Genomic DNA, 21,978 nt, shown 5'->3' with positions numbered 1-21,978 from the left:
CCTCATGCTTTGTCTTATTGTGCACGCCTTATGAGATAAATCTCTTAATGGGATGATGGTATTAAGGATTGTGTTCATTTCCAATTTTGTGCACTGTGAAGCTTGAGTAGATAATACCATGAATAACAAGGAATTGAAAAAATGCTTTAATGCTGTTTGGCTCAAAAAATTTAATTGAAAATGAATTTCCGTCCGTACAGGCAAGTTGATGGGAAAAAAAGTAAGGAAATAAAGGTTATAAATTTCGCACATTTCAGTGTGAATTTTCTTTTTGTTGCCCTTTTTACTCATTAGGCAGTATCAAACAGTTTAGTTTTGGCACTGATGTTTTTATTCAGAAAAAAACATTTCCCTGGTATTTGATCAAACATTGATATTTCTGAGTCACTTTAACGTCTCACTCGTTTTGAAAAGCCTGCTTTCCTTGAGGAGTTTAGAAACTCTCTCAAGGTTTTTACTTTCAAATCATATAGCATAAAAAAAAACAAATTCTTGAGCCTTTCAATCTACACTCAACATCACCTGAAATTGCATGTGATTTCGACATGAATTAGCATTTCTTATCATTTGATCTCATTACGGGGTACCTGTCAGAAAGATGAGAAATGGGGAATAACAGTAGAGACGTGCCCAACATCATAGGGAATGAGGTGTGAGTGGTACCACGGTATTATCACCCTCTCTGCAGCCAGCTCATCAGTGTCACCGAGCAGATTGCTGCTGTCATTACACACAGCCGAGGAAGTCATGTCAGGTGACAGCAAAAGGGAGAAGCGAGGGATGCACTGTGGGGGTGCACGCACTGAGTGTGCACGTTGTCAAAAGCTTGTACTGTTACAGTTCCCACAAGAGACACGGGGCCCTTTAAACCAAAGTGAACATGCACGTTCAAATATCCATCATGCAAATGATCAGAAGTCAGGCTGTCGTCATGAAGCGTGTGTCTTAATATGTCGCAGTGCAGAGATATAAAAGATCGAAACAAAAAAAGACATTTTAATAATAAAGATTAAATGTTGCTGTTGGATGTTTTTTAAAACCTGTTTAACATATTAGTATTTTTCTTCACGTATATACAGTATAGTCTCCATTGAAATATATACCATGGTTTAGGTCTATACATTGTTGTTTTTTCATATTACTCTCCTTTTCTCATCCACTTTGGAAAATACAGCTTTCCTTTTAACCTCTTTTAGCACCTTCTACCCTCCCGCTGTAACTATAATGAGGAGGCATGCTGTGCCTGACCTGTCATCAGCCGTGTCGCGAAAACCTCCCCCCACCCCCCCACCCCGATCGCACACTCAAACACATTAACAAACACACACACCGTGTGCCCTCCCCCCAGAGTGCAAGTGCGGAGGTCACAAGGCAGGTGGCAGCTAACAAAGCCCTGCGAGGCCAACTCCAGGAGAAGGAGGACAAGCTCCGTCAGCTGCAGGACAAGTTAGTTTCACACCTTTTTCTTCATTAGTATTAGTTCTTTCTCTTTGTGTTTTCTTTCTAACAGTCGCTCTGCAGAGCAGTTCTTACTTTTCCTTTTTTTTTCTTTTTGCATCCTTCTCTCTGTCTTTGTCTCCTTGTGTGTCTGTCTGCATGTTTGCACATTCTCTGCAGCTCCCATCTGTAGTGTTTGATTCCACCATGTGGCAGCACTCTGTCTGTTGCACTCCACTGAGGCATGCTTCTCCTCTGCATGAATCATTGGTGAAATTATGCATGTTCTCATGAGCGAGTGAATAAAAATTACTGAAGGAATTTGTGCCTGTGCACATGTGAGCATGTGGGTGTCTTGTGTGTCATGTAGTGCGATGTTACTTATGTGGGCAGCTGATACGGAGTGCTGATCAAAGCAGTGTATTGATTGGTTTGTGTGCCGCAGGAGGGACCATTTTAGCCCGTGACACTAAAACCCACACAGCATCACTCTGGCCTGTGGGCCACAAGCCCTAATGAGTTACATGGTTCACCTACTGTAGCAATCGCTGCATTACAAAGTCAGAATGTATAGCTATAAACAATTCACTCAGGGAAACTGTCAAGATTTAAACAGTGTTGTGAAAGGCGTATATCATCATTCTGCATTAGTGTCTCATCTTTGAAGTGAGAGAAAGGTACAAAAAACAACTTGGCTTTCCTCCCTCTCGCTCTCTTTGTCTAGTATGCTGTGTCCTCTGCCTGCCATTCTCAATAATGCATCCGGGGCATGTGTACAATCGCAGCGGGTTTGTGTTTGTGTGTGACCAAAGCACAGCGGATCACAGCTAGACAGAGTGAACATCCCTTAGCTTTCCACGACAGCCTTAGTCTCTCCTCTGGCTCTTGTCACACACACACACACACACACACACACACACACACACACACACACACACACAACTAACTCGCCATCTTTTCTTGCCTACCTCACCATTTGCCTCCATGGAGGGACCCCTTCTCAGAATGAAAGACATGTCTAGACGTCTCTGAAATATACATCTCAGCACACACACGGGGAGCAAGGCTGCTTCGCCTTAAAGAAGAGAAGGGGGGGAAAAAAGAAATGAATTTCAAAGTATACCGGCATGTCCTCAGTCAATATCCGGCACTATGGCCCTGCCTTATTTATGAAGCAGCTTCTTTCATCTTTAGCCCTGTTGTCTATCAGCCACATGAAACGTCCACCCGCACTTCATTCTTAACAACATACACAGAAATTGTGCGCTCTCGCTCTCTCTTATGCACTCACACTTCAGACCACTGACTGTTATCATTACAATACACGCATGTTTGATGAACAATATTGCCAACAAGCACAGAACAAAGGGAACAAGCGTGTGAGTGATTGGGATATAGTTTGAGGCTCTCTTTCCCTCTTTCCACTAACACTCATAAATAGAGATCACACGCTCTGGCAGAAGCACCACATATCCTGCATTCTTTTTTATCCTCTATTCTTTTTGGGGTGCAGAAGAAGAGAACATCTAAAATAAATGTTGTCGATCTAATTGCCATTAGCATTGGGATAGAGGGAGCTGGCTGGGGCTATTATTGCTGCTCTCCGTCTTTAAGTCAACACCAGACAGTCATCTGAAAGGTTCAATATGGGTTTTCTCATTAATGGCCAAATCCATGGGGTAACCAGCCAGCGCTACTTTCCCCCAAAGACCCCAGGCTAGACTCCTCTCATTTAATTTAATGTCACTCCAATAGGACAAGCTCACATTTATTTAGCCAGTCTGCCCTCAGGCATTCATCCACCTAGGGAGACGGGGACATTTACTTACACGAAAGCATTTGCTCTAACGTTTCGTCATCTGTTTATTCAAAACACACAAGCCATGATGCGTATGGGAGCTAAGAGATCCACTACATCTTTGAAATAAAAAAAAACGGCAAAAAACATTTTAATTAACTGCATGCTTATGATCTTTATTCTATTTGTTCTAATTCCCCAAGGTAAAGAGAACCATGAAAAATGCCTCATATTTGCCTTTTATGAAAACAGAATAAAACATACTAACATACTGAGCCCATTTAGTACAAGGCCTCACGGATGCTGGAATATTAAGCATGTCAATACGTAAGTTATCAAAATAGGAAGTGACACAGGGTGCTTGTTTGCAACAGTTACAGCATGAATAGCTTACAATACAGAGACATTGCCTCTCTTTAGGGAAGTATTATCAGCACAGTACAGCGCACAAACAAACAATATTTTTTAGAACATATCCCCTCCATAATCAGTCTTTCCCCAGCCAGGTCCCCCTGCTGACGTGTTTTTATATGTGACTGGTGTAACGCTGAGCTGCAAATAATAAACATTCAAATACTTGTTAACAGTCTTTCAAGTAGTGTCACTGCTGATTCAAAATGCCGTTTGTCAAAAGGACTCCCCAGTCACACTTAGTGCGGCATTCCCCGCCAGAGCACTTGTTCTAATATATGCCAGTTAGAATTATATATGCAACCTTATTTCACTCCCCCCCCCCCCCCCCCACCTCCACTTACCCAAACAGCATGCCAGTGTATTTAGTTGTCATAATGAGCTGTCATGCCTGATGCACTGCATGGGGACACTGTGCCTGCCAGCTTTGTGTGTATGTGCATGCATGTTTCTGTCTCAGTGTGTGTCTGTGTTTGTTCTGCAATGTAGATACTTTATGTGAGTGTGTGCTTGTGCATGAATGTGAACATCTGAAAAATGCACATTCATTTATACTTCATACCTTATTTGGATGTTGTTGTGTGTGTGTGTGTGTGTGTGTGTGTGTGTGTGTGTGTGTGTGTGTGTGTGTGTGTGTGTGTGTGTGTGTGTGTGTGTGTGTTTCCCAGGGCGAGCCACACAGAGCGAAATGTGACCATGAAGAGGCAGCTGGTGGAGGACTTGAAGACGAGACTGAAGTTCCTGCAGGAGATGGAGAAAAGTTACCGTGGACAGGTGGAGGAGCTGGAGAAGAAGGTACACGAGATACAGCTGACACCATTGTCATATCATCCAATTCATTTGATGCTTGTTGGTAAAATGACAAAGAGAATGAGGTATTGCAGCGCTCGGTATTTCTCATATCCCGGATATTATGTTTCCTAGATGACTTAAAAGCAAAATAATTAATTGTGGTTATTGTTACATCAACTAATAGAATAGAAACTTCTTTGATTTGAGTGAAACGTGTTACTATATATGATGTCAGTACCTCCATCTCAACAGAACTGCAGTGCCCCCACACAATTGCTCAGCTTCCTGTTTCCCCCTTCCTGTTTCCTCTTTGTTCCAACTTTCTACAGGGGAAGACTTTATCAGAGGAGGCCACCAACAGGAAGGCCCTCGTTGATTCTCTGAAGAGGAGACTGAATGTTGCAACCACAGAGAAAAGCCAATATGAAGCCTCCTGTAAAAAACTGAAGGAGGACCTGGAAAAAAAGGTAGGAAACGGCTAGAATAATATCATAAGGAACATTAAAATTGGTTTTAGAAATTTGAACTTTAGTTTGAAATAATTAGTTTTGTGCTACAGCAGTTTGAGTAGTGAGAGGCAAGTTCAGTTCAGTTACTTAACTGTATAGTAAACACCTGTTACGGAGTGTTTATTTTAATTTAATTTATTTATTTTTGATGCATCAAGATGAATGCATAATCGTTTTATAATCGCATCGTATCCCTCTGAATCGGAGTTGAATTGTGAGGTGCCTAGAGATTCCCACCCCTATGGTACACTGCCCCTACAGGGCAGATCACAGTTTAAAAGTACGTAATTAGTCAAAATAAAAGAAAGGTTTCAGGATTGGGGGAAAATAACTTCCATGAATCTTTACACCGCAGCTGTTTTCAGTCCTCTTCAGGCAAAATAGAACGATTCACACCTTGGGAATTTTTTATCTGTTGTACAACTTTTAGTCACAGTTGATTAAATAAGCATTTTGACACTGATCAACCTAAAAACACTCAAATGTCAAAGTAAGAAAATGTACAAAACTGATTCCAAGTTGTAAAACAATAAAATTAGATTTTATTTTCATAGGCACCTGTATTAGTGCTTTTACTGTTATTTTTTTCAATCCTGTTAAATGTAACTGCAGCCTACATTCACTTTTCCACACATGCGCTGGCTGAGTTTGACTGTTATATTTTCAGCTGGTCACCTGTTTTTCCACTCTGCAGTATTAGTAGTCCAGTATTTCTATTGAAATATAGCCACTAACAAAGCTCTGCTAATTTGGTGATGAACACATTTCATTTTCTATAAGTTCTTCACAATTAAAGTCACCCGTTATTTTCTCATTTAAAAGTTTTCATTATGAAACAGCAAATTTAGGAAATGTTGGGTTGGCAGCAACTTAATATGACTCCTATACAGCTGAAAGCGAAACGGTAAAATAAAGCACAAAGTACAAACAGGAACGCAGGAAACAACAAACGTCTCTCTGGTCTCCTGCACAGACATGAGTTTAGTCTCGCCACACACCTGTGGAAGGGGGATCGTCACTGGTTGGCCGAGGTCGGCGAGACGTCACCGCAGCCCGCTCGAGATGGTCCTTCTCAAGTGGCATGGTTTCACTCGGCTAGGCCAAAAGTGCCCAATGGAAAAGCCCTTTATGTGTCGCTCTCATTAGACATTACCTCTGGAAGTCTCAAAATGTCAAATTCTACAATTGCCACAAATGTCTCACAGACCTATGCAGTCCCTCTACTTTCTAAAGGTTGTTTTGCCTTTAGCTCACCAGATCTGCCTGCAAATTTTCTTTACAGGAGCAGCGCATGCATGCCTTGCAGGCTCGAGCGGGAGCCAGTGAGCAGGCTCTGGCTGCGCTGGAACAGACAGCCACTGAGCAAATGGAGGGGTTGACCCAGCAGAGCTCCCATGCCTTGGACAGGATTCAGAGACAGCTAAGCCAAGCCTTCTCCCAGCTGGAGCAGCTTCATTCTTTCATCAAGGTACTTTACCGAAAAAGTCAGAATGTATAGAAGTCTGTAAGAAAATGACTACACTTCTCTCTTGATTTATTACCCTCAGTGAACTATTTAAACATGAGTTTATGGTCTTAATTGTTAGTTTCAAGTCTTCTTCAATACTGTATGATGTTCATTTAGTAAATTATGGTCTCATTTAGAGTAAAATAGACAATAAAGCAGGGAATGCTTTAGGACAAGGCTACCTTGTGATTGACAGGTTGCTACCACGGTGTTGTCCGGTCTGGGAGTTGTCTGTGTCTTGAACACTTTCACAGTGTGTTTTCTTCAGAAAGAGGAGGCCGGGCCTCGTTACATGGAGATTGGTAGCAATCCAACGTACATGTATTTTATGCTCTAAGAAGGCTTTTCACCGTGTCGCCTCGGATGTCTTGTGGGACGTCTTGAGGACTTCGGGGAGATTGCAATAACTGTATAACAGCAGTGACAGAGTTTTTATTCCAAGGAGCGGGGAGTGTCTGGTTTGATGGCCTCAGGATTGCAGCACTGCTTTTTTATAGATGATGTTTTTCTGATGGCTTCATTAGACGGTGAGCTTCAGTACAGTGTACAATGGTTAGGATGAGGGTCAGCACCTATATGTCCGAGATAATGGTTCAGTGGATCGGCCCCTGTGCCTGGGAGCGAGTCACTGTCACTAGTGAAGAAGTTCAAGTTCCTCAGAGTGTTGTTCATAAGTGGAAGTAAATGGATTGCTTTACAGTTTGCCTCTCATTCACCCATGTCAGGCACAAGCTTAACCATCAGGAGAAATTGGAGCTCGTTATGTTGCTCCAGGACGCTTTGACATCGAATTGAACCACCAACCCTGCGATTTACCTATTTATCCTCTTTACTTCTTCATAGTGCTTGGCGAAATGGAGAAAATCAAATTTCACGATATTTTTTACTGAATATCTCAATATTGTAGCTGTGGCCCGTTAGTCCTGTCACAAAATATTTGTGATTTTTAAGAAATAATCATCAGTAATGTTGATATAATGACAAAGTGGGTAAAGACAAATAATAGAATAGCTATAACAGTCCAGTAAATTCAAAAAATTACATCACTTTACTATAACGCAGCTTTTAATCCAGGAAAAGACAACACTTATGCCATATTACAATATTCAAAATCGAACACGATATAGTCTCATATCACGATATCAATAAAATATAGATATATTGCCCAGCCCTTCCTCCAACTAGTTATTAAACTACTGTGGTGTCGCCAATGATGCAAGCATTGTACCAGACCATTGTGGTGTAGAGGGAACTTAACATCAAGGCAAAGCTCTCAATTTCGATGACAATTGACATTTAAGCCACATGAGGTCTAGGGAGTGATCAAGAGAATAAGATTGTTTGATTAACAGAAGGAACCCAGATTAGAACCTTTGCTACTTCGCATTGAAAGGAACCAGTTGAGAGAATTCAGACATCAGACAAATTCTGGGAATGTCCACCTGGGGAGGAAACCCAGACCCACAACACACTGGTCTAGACTACACATCCCCCTTGGCCTGGGCAAGTCCCAGGATCCCCCAGGAGCGGCTTGGAGATGTGGCTAGGGGGCAGGACGTCAGCACTGCCTTGCTCAGCCTGCTCTGCAGACACCAGAACCGGATCCCCCATAAATGTCAGCAGATGGATGGATTGATTTGTAACAGTGTGTGTATGTGCCATTATGCATTTACACTTTCTTCTAACACGTGGGGAGACACAGGCCACCGCTATGATAAATACTGTGTGCCCAACGGGAATGGGCGCTATTGTCTTTGTCTAGGCCTAATCCATCACCTTGAGGTGTGTTTGTGTGTCTGTGTCAGTCTGCGTGTGGGTCTGCCAGAGACTGATAAAGACCGTCCATCAACTCTGTTCAGCTGACACCTGTCTATCAAAGGAGCAAACAGCTTGGCAGAGATAGATAGGGATGGCAGTGTATTTGCACACACACATAAATCAAGTGGCAGATCACGGACACAGTTTCATGGCAATTCTCTTTAGTCCTCACAAGCCATGAATATTAGAAACTACTGACACTATTCTTGTTCTTGTATGGCTCACTTACATCTAAGTAGTAATTGGAGGTGGATATGATGTGTTTTATTTACTTTCCTTTTGTCTAACCTCTGATTTCTTTCACGCAGTATAACTTCACGCATTTATGAAAAGACACACATGCATGAAATGTACAAATAACCTATAAATAGAGGCTGCATTACATGTTAAAGCACATGTGTATAGAAATGCATAGAAATACAGTTCACGCTCTCATAACTGCTCTTCTCCATTCCCATAACCCAAGGCTGGTGGGGCCATTGTGTTGTTGTTGAGGATTCACATCATTGTTTGCCTCCCCCTGGCTCCTGTGATTCCCTATAAGAACACCAAGCCCTTTGATTGGACTGCCTGACGTCCGGAGGAGATTTACTCTTGTCATGTATTGATCAGGACCGGAGGGCTGCGCGCGTGTGTGTATAGATGTGTCTGTGTGTGTCTTTATGAGCTTGTTTTTTTTTGTCCTTTGTGCCTGTATGTGCTTCTGTGCTTCTGTGTGTGTGTGTGTGTGTGTGTGTGTGTGTGTGTGTGTGTGTGTGTGTGTGTGTGTATTTGTGTGTATTTGTGTGTTTTTTTTTATTGTGTGCCAGCAAACCCTTTTGGCCCCTGCACACGCCCCAGGCTGTAAGCACTGCTATTGAACTGCTAAACAGTGGCCCTGCATGTAGTGACTACTTCTCAACACACATACACACACACTAAAGGTTCCAGTAGTTCTCTTGTAAAGAATATTTTGGTTTGTCATCCCTGCTGAAAAGAACAGGATTGTGCAGCCTTTGAGTATTATCTTTCTTTCTCTTTTTTTTTAAAAGAATGTGTGAGTATTTTTGTGATTACTGGAATTCGATGTCGGTCTTAGATATGAAGTACCCTATACAACAATGATGTCACAACACATTTACCTGTGATTACCTTACAGTATACCTTCCATATACCTGTTCTGTAAGTGGTCCTTACATAATCTTTGTAGGGTATGTGAACAACAGTAAACACCATTTTTTTTTTCATCAGTGCCTGCCTAATCTAACAGAATAAAATCATTTTTTTCCTCCCGCTCTGCTCTTTATGTTTTTGAATGGCCCTTTGTGTCCTCATGTGTGTGAAGAGGTTCAGAGGTAGCTAGTTATTAAAGAGGATATATTTTTGCTGCTCATTTGATCCCCATCTCTTTGCCCTAATCCTCGTCCTGTCTAAATTGCTCCTCTGGCAATTGTGATTGTATACTAGTCTGCTAAGAGCTCTTAGCAAGCACACACGGACACAACACCTTCCATGTATGTATTTGAATAGCGTGTGTGTGTGTGTGTGTGTGTGTGTGTGTGTGTGTGTGTGTGTGTGTGTGTGTGTGTGTGTGTGAGAATGCTTGCATATCCTCCTCCCACCCTTTGTCTCTCCCAGGGCTGAGAATGGGTGATAAATTCACCCCTTAATCTCTTTCTAGATTCTTCCACATGCAGGGTTTAGGTCAATTGAATGTAACCCTTGAACAGTGACAGTGAATATCTATTAGGCTGTAAATAAAAGAATAGGATCTCCGACTGTTAGTTAATGAGCAGTGTATTCCTTAAGGGTAAACACAGCTCTCAGAACACCAAAAAGAGCTGAAGCTGCCTTCGTTCATTAGGAGGTTGACGATGGTTATGGTTTTTGCTCGTCCTGTTCAATCAGTGCTATTCTGATTACTTTACACCAACATAGTTGTAGTTGGCCACCTATGAAACTGGATTTCAAATTCAATTGAATGAAACTGCTCCCACTTCTGTTATCTAGAAGGAGCAAGTCAAAAGCAGCTGGACTAAAATATTTAAACTTTTCTTGTTTTAAAGTGTTTATACATTAGAATTGAGATCAAAAGTTGAAAAACCAGCGTTAGCTCTATGAGTTGATTTATATAACCTATATTGTCTCTCTCTATTTATCTGTATGGGTTTTATATAATGTCTTCCTGTTGGTTTTCCTACATGTCTCCTTTGAATTTCTGAATGTCTCTGCTCTGCTTGTGTACATTTCATGTTGCTAACAGACAAATAGCAGCACTCCATACACTCCAGCTGCGAGCCTCCAACCACTCATTCACTTCTCTCCTGTGAGAACCACCACTTGCTTTGTAAACAGCACCTGGTCCACCTGTGTGAAATTAAGAGAGAGGATTGGAGATGTTTGCCGCAATTCCACATTGTTCGTGTGTGATTACCCTTGTTACCGTAATGCACTTGAGTGTTTTCGTATGTTTGTGCTTGTGTTCTTGTATGTGTGCACACACTGTGCTTCTTCGTTGCTTGGCTACATTGTGTGCTGTCCAAGAATAAGTTGTACTTTATTATTTTTTTTTAATTTTGCTTTTGTGTACAGCAAGTTCTTCTGTCTCTAGCTTTCTCTCATCTGACCATCTATTCCAAGGTCAGCTTTTCAGCAGGCTTACAAGGGAATGATACAGAAGATTATTGCCTCGATCAATAAGCTCAAAATGAAGCAAAGGGGAGTTTACTTTATTGACTTTCTCGTGTACAGTGGCAGTTTTAACATTTAATTGTCTCTCTGTATTTAGAGCAAACTCCCATTTAGTGCCCGACAACTGTGCCATCCCAGGCCTTCCTCGTCTCGCTTGCCATTCACTCGGGCACCATTTGAAACAGCCCCTCGTAGCTTAATTATTGACAGTGTTATGCTGCCCTGTTGTACGGAGAGACATTCAGAAAGCAAATAAATAAATGAATGGCTGTATGTTCAGTAGCGCACTGTCTCGCTCTCTCTGATGCATGATTCTCTGTCTTTGGAGATTTTAGCAAAACTTGGGGTACATTTGGTATCAAAGCTATGTTCCCTCAGCTTTCAATCGACAGGGCAACAAACCCTCAGGTCCACATTCCTACGAGGGAGCGTGAGGCGAAACTGAAGAGAATCTGAGTGTGTCAAACTCAATATTCCTCCATAATGTACCAGGCCTCTCTGGCGCATGCTTGATCAATTTCATTTATTCATCGACCAGCCAGAGCTATCCCTCTTGTTTTTCTATATCCATTTCATCATCTCTCTTCTTTTTTTTTTTATTCCTTCTTCTCCTCCCCCTTCAGGCCCTGGCCAGTGAAATACTTTTAGACGTTCAAGAGGTCAAGCAGCAGTTGATGAAGAGGAGGAGGTTGAGGCAGGCCAATGCTGTGGTAGCAAAGGGCCTCTCAGCCAAGTCCATGATCAAAGCCAAGTCCATCGCTGCCTCCATCCTCAATATGTCAGAGAATGATCTTGCGGACATAATGGACACTGACCAGGTAAGGCCAAGGGACAGTGGGTCAACATTTCATATAAACGCTGTATCAGGTCTAGATTATGCCCAGAGCACTCAACATACCTAGAATAGATTTCCTGTACTGTAAAACATGCTAAAAGTTTTCAAGGTGTTCGGCTTAGTGATTGCACCAGAGGACTGGGAAAGACATTATATAATCACTATCAGCTTGTAGCTTTGGGTATCTTCTTAGTCAATTGAGACTAAATGAGGTGCTACAGGCACTGTGGCCATCATCTGGTAACAGGTGCAGGGTTTCCACCAAAAGGGTTGTAAGGCCCGGTGGCAATTATAGTGGTGGACAGAATGCTTGAGGTCTCTGCTTCCGTCTCACCTTCTCTTATTGATGGGTAGATAGCTCATGGCAAGGTTAGCAAGGTCTAACACTGTAAAGGCCACACCAACACATTCTCACACCGATGCGTCAAATAATGCAGCTCAGTCACAGCTCCAAAGCCTCAAACACACCAAAGACATGTACTAATAAGTTGGGAAGTAAGTTGCAGTGCAACAGAGGAGGATGTGGCTTCATGTTTATAGCTGGTGTTCTTGCTCTCGACGAGATCAAAAACCCATCAACACCTGCAGCACCTATCAACTTGATATAAGATTTAATACAGCACAAGTTGAGTAAGTACACCTCTTTTCATTGAACTGAAAATCCTTTGCTATTGACGGTCGGCTGCTTGCAAAAGTCAGAGTTTCACACTTTTTTCCAACTCTACCATTGATCATACCCAGCTTTGTCATCAATTAGCAATACCATGTTACAATCAACCACCCACCCCCGGGGACTTCCTCCCATCTATCACAAGATGAGAGAGGGCGCTCCAGGCACTTACTCACACTTGAAACCAATTTTAGCCCTTTGCAGCCCAGCTCCACCCAGGAGATGACAGGGAACAGTTTCTCACTTGACAAAAAGTCCCCCTCATCGGAGCTGAAACATCTGCGTGTGAAAACACTCTCTACACCACTTGTTTTCTGTCTTGTATTAATGGTGGTTAATGGCGTCCTGCTTGGTGCCCCAACATGAAGGATGTGTTCTTCCTGTTTTGTTAATTGAACATTCATAACAGAGATGCATGGATAGTAATACTGATATCGGCCTAATAGCTGGATTGAGTATCGTGACAATGGGGCGATCTGGTATCAGATACTATTATTTTAATGCATAACAATTCCATACATTTGTATCTATGTATTATTTTGTTATATTATGTTTTACAGAGTTCAGAAAGTGATGTTTAAGTAGAACGTGATGAAAAATGGTCCCAGTCACTTTGAGGAATACAGTTTATCAATTAAACACTGCTATCGCAGCGGACTCAGTGTCAGGCAATCCCCAGAGCCCAGGTATCTGTATCAGGACTGAAAAAAGTCATATCGGTGCGTCCCTAATTCATAAATCACAGAAGGCACACATCCACCAGAGAATTGTAAGTCTTTCGTCACAGTGAGGTTAATAGTTTAGGTGTGTTACTGAGTGAGACTTTGAATGTTGGTAATAGATCATGAGAAGAGTGGTATGTGTCTGTACAGATCTGTGTTTAGGTGAGTGGCTATTTACGATGTGCACTAATTGAAACTCTCTGGACACATTATCTGTATGGAAGTGTGTGTCTATAGAGATTCAGTGTACCCTACTTAAACCAGTCTGAACTTAACTATGCTTTAGCTGAGCACACGATGCTTCTCTACTTGTGAGTGTTTAAAACATGAAATATGGTCTACAACTCTTCACAATTTGAAAGTTTGGCACAGAGTTGAAGTTTCATGAACTTGTTTCAGAATTGTGATATCTTTCCCCCCCTCAGTCAAAGAAACGTTAGGAGCTTTTGCACAACCCTTGTAGATTGTATGTATTTCCTTTGGACTTGAGGACGTCACGAGACATGAGGTTATCAGGATTTCCCAGCAGTCTTAAACAAGTCCCACACATAGCAAGTGTATTCATTTATTCACTTGGTTGTGTGATGCCAGTGTGCTGAATTAGAACCCAGGGCTTAATAGGGTTTGGTTTCAGTCTTCATTTTTACTTTTAAATGAGAATACTCCATTGCCAACATAGCTATTTTTATTTAATTCTGCAATGTTAGCAGAAGGCAGAAGTATTTAACATTATAGTGCACTGGTGTTTGGTTTTGAAATCAATGTACTTTTAAATATAATGCATATCAAAATGTTCCTTTATGAATTATTCCTTGTTGTGGTTATATTTTTGGAGAATTTTGGGAACAGATGACCTTTTGTGTTATGACAGTCATCTTTTTCAAATGCTGCAAACTATATTTTCTGTAGCTGATTCTGTATTTATAGACAGCATAGCACTGAAAGTGTTTTCAGCTATTTCAAGGGAATGTAGAATTTGTATTTTTAATTTAATAATTGATTTTCAAAGCTTTTTAAGAGTCATAGAGAAACGTACAGCTGCTCCCTTACGCACATATGCAAACCCACAAAATCAATGTTATGTGTGTGTATATAGATGCAAAGAAGGCATCTAAGTGTGCTCAAATATAAGCGCTCCACACATGCTTGCACACATGTATTGCGCTGCACACTGTTATTTGCCTCTGTCCATTCCATAGCGTGTAACAGAGGACCAGAGAGGGCCGAGCAGCTCCAGGCTCCCCTGGCAACTTGTTGTGGAGTTAATGATCCAGATGTAATAAGGCTGTAATTGCCAGGCCAGTTTGTTTTGCACCTAATGTTTGATGGAGGGTCAGTGCTTTGTTATATATCTACCAAGGGTGGGCTAGCACACTCACTCTCAAGCACATGCACTGTTTCACACACCGCGTTCACCCCTGCGGGAGGCTTGAAGGCGGTAGTCACAAGCAGGGCGCCCTCTCTCACCCTCTTTTTCTCTCTCGCTAATATATCCACACACTCCCCACCCCCGATCACTACCTACTTTCTCAGTTACTCAGAGCACCAGGCACAATTAGGCATCCGCTGAAATTAGCCTAGACCAACTGCTACTACCAAGGATAACACATAGAGGGTACCAGGAAGCTGGGGGACACCAGGGAGAAAGACATCCTTAATCCAAATGTCAACCCTCCAGACCTCACTAATTGCCATGGATAAAACCAATGCCCACATCTTAACAGTTCCAGCTCAGTTCATAAGAAAGGGTACATTGCTTTATGTAGTATAAAAGTTAAAAAACCTTTATTGTGTCTGTGCAGTAAAAACAAGACAGATGAGCGTCAAATACACACGATAGTGAAAATAGATAGAAAGATGGATTTTATATTTCCTTTTATGAGGCTGAATTTTCTTCACATTGGAGACATTTGTGTTATCACTTGCTTTAGATGAAACAACAGAGATAATATAATGATCAATAGGCACTGTAGCACTTCCCATGGCTTTGAAAAGCTCAGCATTAACATTGCTAATCATTTCATCTCAGCTGAAAGTCCTAAAAAAACGTAGGTGGTAGGATTTTTTGTTTGTTGGATGAGAGTCAACATTTGCCTGTCTGACTCGCATTACTATTGCTATGAATATTGGGCGATATTCAGAGCACACCCTGGTGAGGTCAGCACCTGAAAGGGAACTCTATCAAAGTTCACATAAGTCTGCATGAGCCCCCTTGTGGACTTTTGGCATTGGTCAGCCCTTGCCGTCCCAGACTTCACAGTACCTGCCTGTTAGGTCAGACAGTCTGCAAGTACAGGGACTTTCAGATTCTGCCACACACACACTTTTATCCCCCTCCTGCCCCCCCTGCTTCCCTGTGAGGCAGTACAAGGCTTGTCACATCATTTCCAGCAGCTACACCTGGGGTTTGAAGTGAAGAGGTAACGTATTAGTGCTGAGGTGTACATGGCCACGCCGTCGCTCTTCTTTCTGTTCATTAGCAGTAACAAGGCTACCACTCTGTTAGGTCTTTATACATGAGTAGCATGCAAACGTATTCCGGCGTACCTTGCCACTGAGTCTCCAGAGAGCTTCTTCAAGGTCCTTGCTGGTGTGATGCTACAATTTTTCCCTTAAGCAGGAAACTCACAGAGGCCTATCTAAAGATACAGCAGCAGGTTCTCTCTAGAAACATCAAGTGACTGTTGTCTGACTCACTTGAGATATTACATTTTATCCATGTACAAAGCGCTAAGATTCCGAGGATTTATTGGAAGTATTCTCCCTCAACGTTGGTATGATTTTACGTGGATTTTTCCGTCTCCGTCCTGTCATTGAATGGTATGTATTTGCTGTTTGCAGGGAGCAGAGCCCCGTTCAGAGAGTCCAAGAGACCAGGAGTGGCTGGACCATCTCAACCACATCCTCCAGCAGAAGGTCAGGCTCACACAAATATGCAACGATGATCACACAAGTTACTCATTCCTGCACACACACTAGATATTAGTGTGTGTTTCCTTAGACAGGAAAAGTATCAAAATCAACAAATTCTCAAAGATTTGCAAAAATCTATAATATAATCTTATTTGCTTTATATAAGTAAAAAGGACAATGGTTAGGTTATCACTCCACCACTATTTCATGATTTTCTCTTTTACTCACTCGGTATCAGTGACATACAGAAGTTAAAATGGTTGAAGGGCAAATAAATGATTTGTTCGATTTATAAATTATTTTCTATTATTATTTTTTCGTAATTAGTTGGTAGTTTTTCTTGATTGTTTTACAAATGGTCAGATGTTAAGATTTATATCTTCTCATCTCTCATCTCATCTTCGTCCGCTTATCCGGGATCGGGTCGCGGGGGCAACAGCTCTTTATATCTTAATAAACTATAAAGTATGTTTTTAAAGATGCAAGATCCGAGATTGGGAGCTTTTCGATTGCCTCTCTATGGCTCTCAACATGTCGACGGCAAGCCGGCGGACTCATTTCTAACAGTGCTAACAGTGCTAACAGTGCTAACAGTGCAAACTACAGTGAAAGGGCTGACAGAGAACCGGAGGTTGGGTGCTACACTTCCGAGACGACATTGTCGGTCAGGCCGGCATTACTAGCTGTAACTGGTTAAGAGCAGTGCAGAGCGGCAGCCAGGAGCTAATCAGTGGGGCCTGCTCACGTGCACTAACATGCACATGAGCAAACCAGGGGGGCACGCTCACATGCGCTAACATGCACTGAAAGCACGAGCATAACAAAGCAAAGAGACTCTTGGATAACAACACACACAGAGGGAGAGCAACTTCATTCTCTGCTCAGGTAGACATAATTCCTCTATATCTTTGCGTAGCTAATAGTTGTTTGCTGCTATATTAATGTTCATAATTTAAATACAGCTTCTTTAAAAGTAGTTATTGTTACCAAGGTCTAGTTTTATGTTTTACAGATCAATACATAATTTTGTTTAGTTTAAGAATAATTAATTTAATAATTAAGTTTAATTTCCATTTCAGGTTTGAATGAAGCATTTCCATAATTTTTTGGATGTTATTTTAGCCCAACATTGCAGATGTATTACTTTGTCAGTCTTCAGTTTAGAACATTTTGGGCACCAGATTCACCCAAAAAACAGTAAATGGAGAATTAATTTTTCATTCCCTCACCAATGTGTCCTGCTCCAGGCTCTGACAAAAAGAAGAGATGCAAAAGATAAAACAAAGAAAAGCAACTACATCCTCACGGTGTGTGTGTGTGTGTGTGTGTGTGTGTGTGTGTGTGTGTGTGTGTGTGTGTGTGTGTGTGTGTGTGTGTGTGTGTGTGTGTGTGTGTGTGTCTTTGTGTGCACAGCCACTCATCTGTGAGTGCTCTGCTGGAGCTTTACTCGAGTGCTGTCAACGTCTGCTCGCTGTGATATGTGTATGATTGAGAGTGTCGACTGTGTGTATGTGTGTCTTGTCTGTGTTCTTGTCAGCGACTGCCGAAGGCACTCATGCGTCGCCTCCGCACCACGACACACACCAGACACTGTTCTCTTGTTCCCCAGATCTTCTCCTGACCTTTCCACCTTCCTCTCCCCCTCCCACACTAACACACACACACACACACACACACACACACACACACAACACTCTACTGAATCCATGTTTTTCCCTTCTAGCTGGACAGCTCTCAGTCCCTGTTCTCTGTCTCTCTCCGCCATCCTCCACTGTCCTGCATTGCTCTCTCTCTCTCCCTCTCTCTCTCTCGCTCGCTCTCTCTCTCTGGCTCAGACCCCGAGGCAGCTTGTTAGTGGGGAACTAAATATTGATTTGGCGGGCCTGTCGATGCCGGGAGAATGAGCTAGTGTCCACCAGAGACCTCGGCACCAGCAGCCTGCTATCGACGTTTTCCGTGGGCAGAACAGGGGTGGTGGAAGGGGGAGGGAGTGGAGGAGCTGATGTGGGGAGTGGAGGAGAAGAGTGGAGTATGACAAGGCTGAGACTCGCCCCTAGGTCTCTGTGGGGACCGCTGGGACCACCGCAGTCATCCCCCTCCTCCCTGCAACAGACTTTTTCTATCCCCTTTCAAGTCCATCTTGTTCTGTTTTTTTGTTCATTTATTTATTTAAAATTTTTCATCTTCTCTCTATCTCTTCTGGTTTTTAAAAGCATGCCGCCAAGTCAAGGGGGACAACAGACTCTGTGTCTGCATGTGTCTTTCGTTTTTCTGTCTTTTTTCTGACAGGCTGGTGTGATATCTCACATACTAAGAGACCAGGCGAAGGGGTCTATGAAGATGCTCTTAGTGCCTGTCTGTTGGTTGATTAAGGTAGAACTCCTAATTTGAAGCGTTAAAGACCCCTATGATTACGTGCCTGAACTACACATGTCCGCTGATGCTGAGAAGCGAGCGTTTTCGTAGTGAGGGAATATACTTAAAGAACTCTCATACTGTACCCACTTTGCCTCTCTACTCTCTGTCATAGCCTATGAAAGGCTCACCAAGCAGAACATCTGTGAAGTGGAATGGCCTGGCTTGTCACCCTGCCTGTGACACTAATAACACACTCCCCTAATAGTGATATGATCTTACCCCCGAGCTGCACTCACACACACACACACACACACACTCTTCTTCGGTTAAAAAGACACAGAGACAGAAATAGACCCAGTGAAAGGAAAGATGAGAGAGAGATCCATGTCCTTAACTGGCTGGCTGTCACCGAAGGAGGATGAGGATGTGTCCATCGGCGTGTATGTCTGAGAATGTGTACGTATTCGTGTGTGCATGTGCGCTCTCACGACAGCCTCATCTTCTCACTGTCAGTGCCTAATGGAGCTGCCAGTGGGACAGCACTTTATTATCTCAGTGGCCCTGTCAATAGCAAACCCATCACTCACTCTGTGTGTGTGTGTGTGTGTGTGTGTGTGTGTGTGTGTGTGTGTGTGTGTGTGCGTGCGCAGATGTGAAAGAACTGAAGAGTGGTATGTATGTGTGCATCTGTGTCTTTGTGTGTGGGCTGTTGCTCGCCATCGCTGTTGTGCACTGCCACATGTCATCGTAACAAGAAAGAGAGACATCCACAACACATTGGCAAACTGTGTGTGTGTGTGTGTGTGTGTGTGTGTGTGTGTGTGTGTGTGTGTGTGTGTGTGTGTGTGAATGCTTTGAATTACTGCTCCCTTCATGCTGAAGCAGTGGCAAATGAAACATTGCATTCATTTCCTCGTCTCTCACCTCTTCTGCTCGAGTTAATGAAATCAAACCCTACGCCTCTCAGTGGAGAGCCACCATAAGCGGCGCTCCATAGTCAGAATCGAGGGACGGTGCTATCTAATAATCATGAGCAGGCCAGGGGGTGTACTGTATGGCTCCACCGCAACCCACCATGAATAAGGCCAGCAGAGAAGATGGAGTGTCCATGTGGGCCATGGGGTCCAGGCACCGGCCCGGGGAAGCATTGATTTAATTGCCTTTGGTTTATTTGTGGAGTCCTAATTATTGACTGGAGGTAGAATTTAATGGGCCAAGTCTTTATGAAGACAGGGAAATGACTGGCTTCTGCTGCTGGCCAATAATGAACAGGAGGAGCATGTGCATTGCAAGCGTGTGCACATGCATGCCAACACACACACGTTCCCTCCAGATCATTTTTCAGACTCATTTTGTACACACACGTACCCATCTCAAGCCTCATGACAGCATAATAACATTTAAAAAGTCATTGACTCTGTTGATTTCTTTATGAGAGGACAGTGGGTTGGGGTGGCGCTGAGGGCCTGCTAATATTTACTTCACAATCACACCCGAGGGAGACGTACAAGCATCACTTCTTATCAGCCTCCAAACTATAACAAGCAGGTGAACATTACATTAAGACAGTAGTAGAGACAGGCCAGACCCATCTGGACTGGACTTGTTATAAAACATCAAAGACGTTTATGGATGGACTACAGGGCTGAACATTTTCCTGTAATTTCAAAACCTTATTGAACTTTGGGGAAGGGTTGCTGCTGCTTATTGCTATGATGTTAATGGCATCATTTATCTAAATTCAAATAACAGACTTTATTCATGTCACCTCTTGTCAAAGCCTCTCATCATTTTGGTGGTTCCCTCGGGTATTACATCATTAAACCTTAGCATTAAATATTTCAAAGGCTCCATGCCTTACGGTGCTAATGCAGTGGGAAAGTTTTCTATTGTTGCGATGCTGTGAGGATGATGGGTAGTGTGTTGTGTTGTGTGGCTCATTATGCCTCTGTAATGACAAGGAACAGCTCCGAGTCCCCCACTTCTCTCTGAAGGAAAGTGACTCTAATTAAGCCTTATTTAATGATTGAGCTAATTAAATCAGCCAGTCTTTTTCTGTCTCTGTGAGTGTGTTTGTATGTGTGTGAAGGGGACTCACGACGAGCCTTTGTACTGTAAATATGTCACTGGAACAGTGGCAGGGATTAAGGGGGGAGGGATCCCTGAAGGAGACTTTACTAATAACAGAGCACACTGTGACTCGTTAAGTTCAACTTGCATTTCACATAAATAGAAACAGCAGATGCAGCCTTTTGCCGCTGCTTCTTAGCTATTAATCTGTTGGGGCGATTACTTAACCAGGCAAGCTAGAAAATATCAACTAGCACATTTCAGGAGATGAATTAAAATAGGCCGGGTGAATAATCTCTATTATTCTTGAGTCATGGCGCTATTTCGGAGCTTTAAGGTTACTGCTGGTCTGATTGTACCCGAGGGTCGTCCTTTTGGAGCATAGTGGACTTTCGCTTTTTATGTTACTACAGGAAGAGAATTAATGATGAAAGTGGACATTTCCTCATTGAATAGATGACTAGATGTGTTAAATTCCCTTATGTCAGTGAACAAACATTGAGGCAACGATTCTTAGCACCTTCTTGTTTTATATGTGACAGTTTGCTGCAGGCACAGCCACTTTTGTTGATTGTAACTGCTTCCCAGTACATTACCTCGGCCAATGAGCCATACTGTTAATCACGGGTGTGTTCTTGATTGCTGAATCCACCTAAAGATTGCTTCTGTTTTGTATGGATATCACCTTTCTATATTTACACCCCAATCGTGCCTGAATCATCTCATTTTCACACCTAATGAGTAGGAACCTGAAACAAAGACCCGGTGCTTTCCTGTGTTTAATCTTGGGTGTATTTAGGTCAGATCCCTAACAAATGCATGTTGCACACTGAAATGATGTTTCCAAACAACGTATCAAGAAAAGGAGAGATTTTTAATTACAGTATTTGTGGCCCCAAGTGTCCAATTCCCTTTCATATCAGTCTCTAGTGACCTTAAGGGGAGAAAAGAGAGGGATCTGCTCCGCTGCAGGGGTAGGTAATTACGAAGGAGAGGGAGAGAATAGGCTTGCCGGTGCTTTAGTGATTTCCTTACCTGAGCCCCTTTTTGCAAATGTGACATATTCATTATCAGAGATAATCAAATGCAAGACTTTTCAGTATGGTGCCTTTGTGCTTGGGCTTTTTTTTATCTATTTATCATGCTGTTGTTGTTGTTATTCCCCCGTTTGATAAATTTGATTTTCAAACAAAAGTGAGAAGATCAAAGATCAAAGAGCTGTTTTTTTCCCCCACTGTAATAAAACTACTGTAACTACTTCTCCCTTACCTTGAGTAGTGGCCTAGATTGGAGACGGCTCACCAGCCAGGGACAAACATTTATAGCAAGGCTCCATCACCACTGTGATAATGCTCCTGTCATACGAGTTAAATCCTAAACTTCATTTTTTTATGGTTATTATCAAATTAACCAGCAGTGTACAGTGTGTTACAGTAAAATATACACTGTAAGGTATGCGCTCTCTACA

General features: G+C 42.5%; 1 protein-coding gene across 1 annotated transcript in view; it reads left to right on the top strand.

The window, feature by feature from the left end:
- The window catches only part of cntln (centlein, centrosomal protein), an 84,925-nt gene that overhangs the window by 58,155 nt on the left and 4,792 nt on the right, over nt 1-21,978 (top strand). Inside the window, exons 21-26 of the mRNA XM_068727718.1 lie at nt 1,349-1,446; nt 4,315-4,441; nt 4,768-4,905; nt 6,230-6,415; nt 11,566-11,760; nt 16,011-16,085. Coding sequence (XP_068583819.1) covers nt 1,349-1,446; nt 4,315-4,441; nt 4,768-4,905; nt 6,230-6,415; nt 11,566-11,760; nt 16,011-16,085 — 819 coding nt within the window. The remainder of the gene's footprint in view (nt 1-1,348; nt 1,447-4,314; nt 4,442-4,767; nt 4,906-6,229; nt 6,416-11,565; nt 11,761-16,010; nt 16,086-21,978) is intronic.

This window comes from Cebidichthys violaceus, unplaced genomic scaffold, assembly GCF_023349555.1.
Source record: "Cebidichthys violaceus isolate CVI_PGR_0920_01 unplaced genomic scaffold, fCebVio1.0.p SCAF_4, whole genome shotgun sequence".
NCBI classification, from domain to species: Eukaryota; Metazoa; Chordata; class Actinopteri; order Perciformes; family Stichaeidae; genus Cebidichthys; species Cebidichthys violaceus.
The sequence above is the reverse complement of the archived record's forward strand: the minus strand, read 5'-3'. Positions and strand labels throughout refer to the sequence as shown.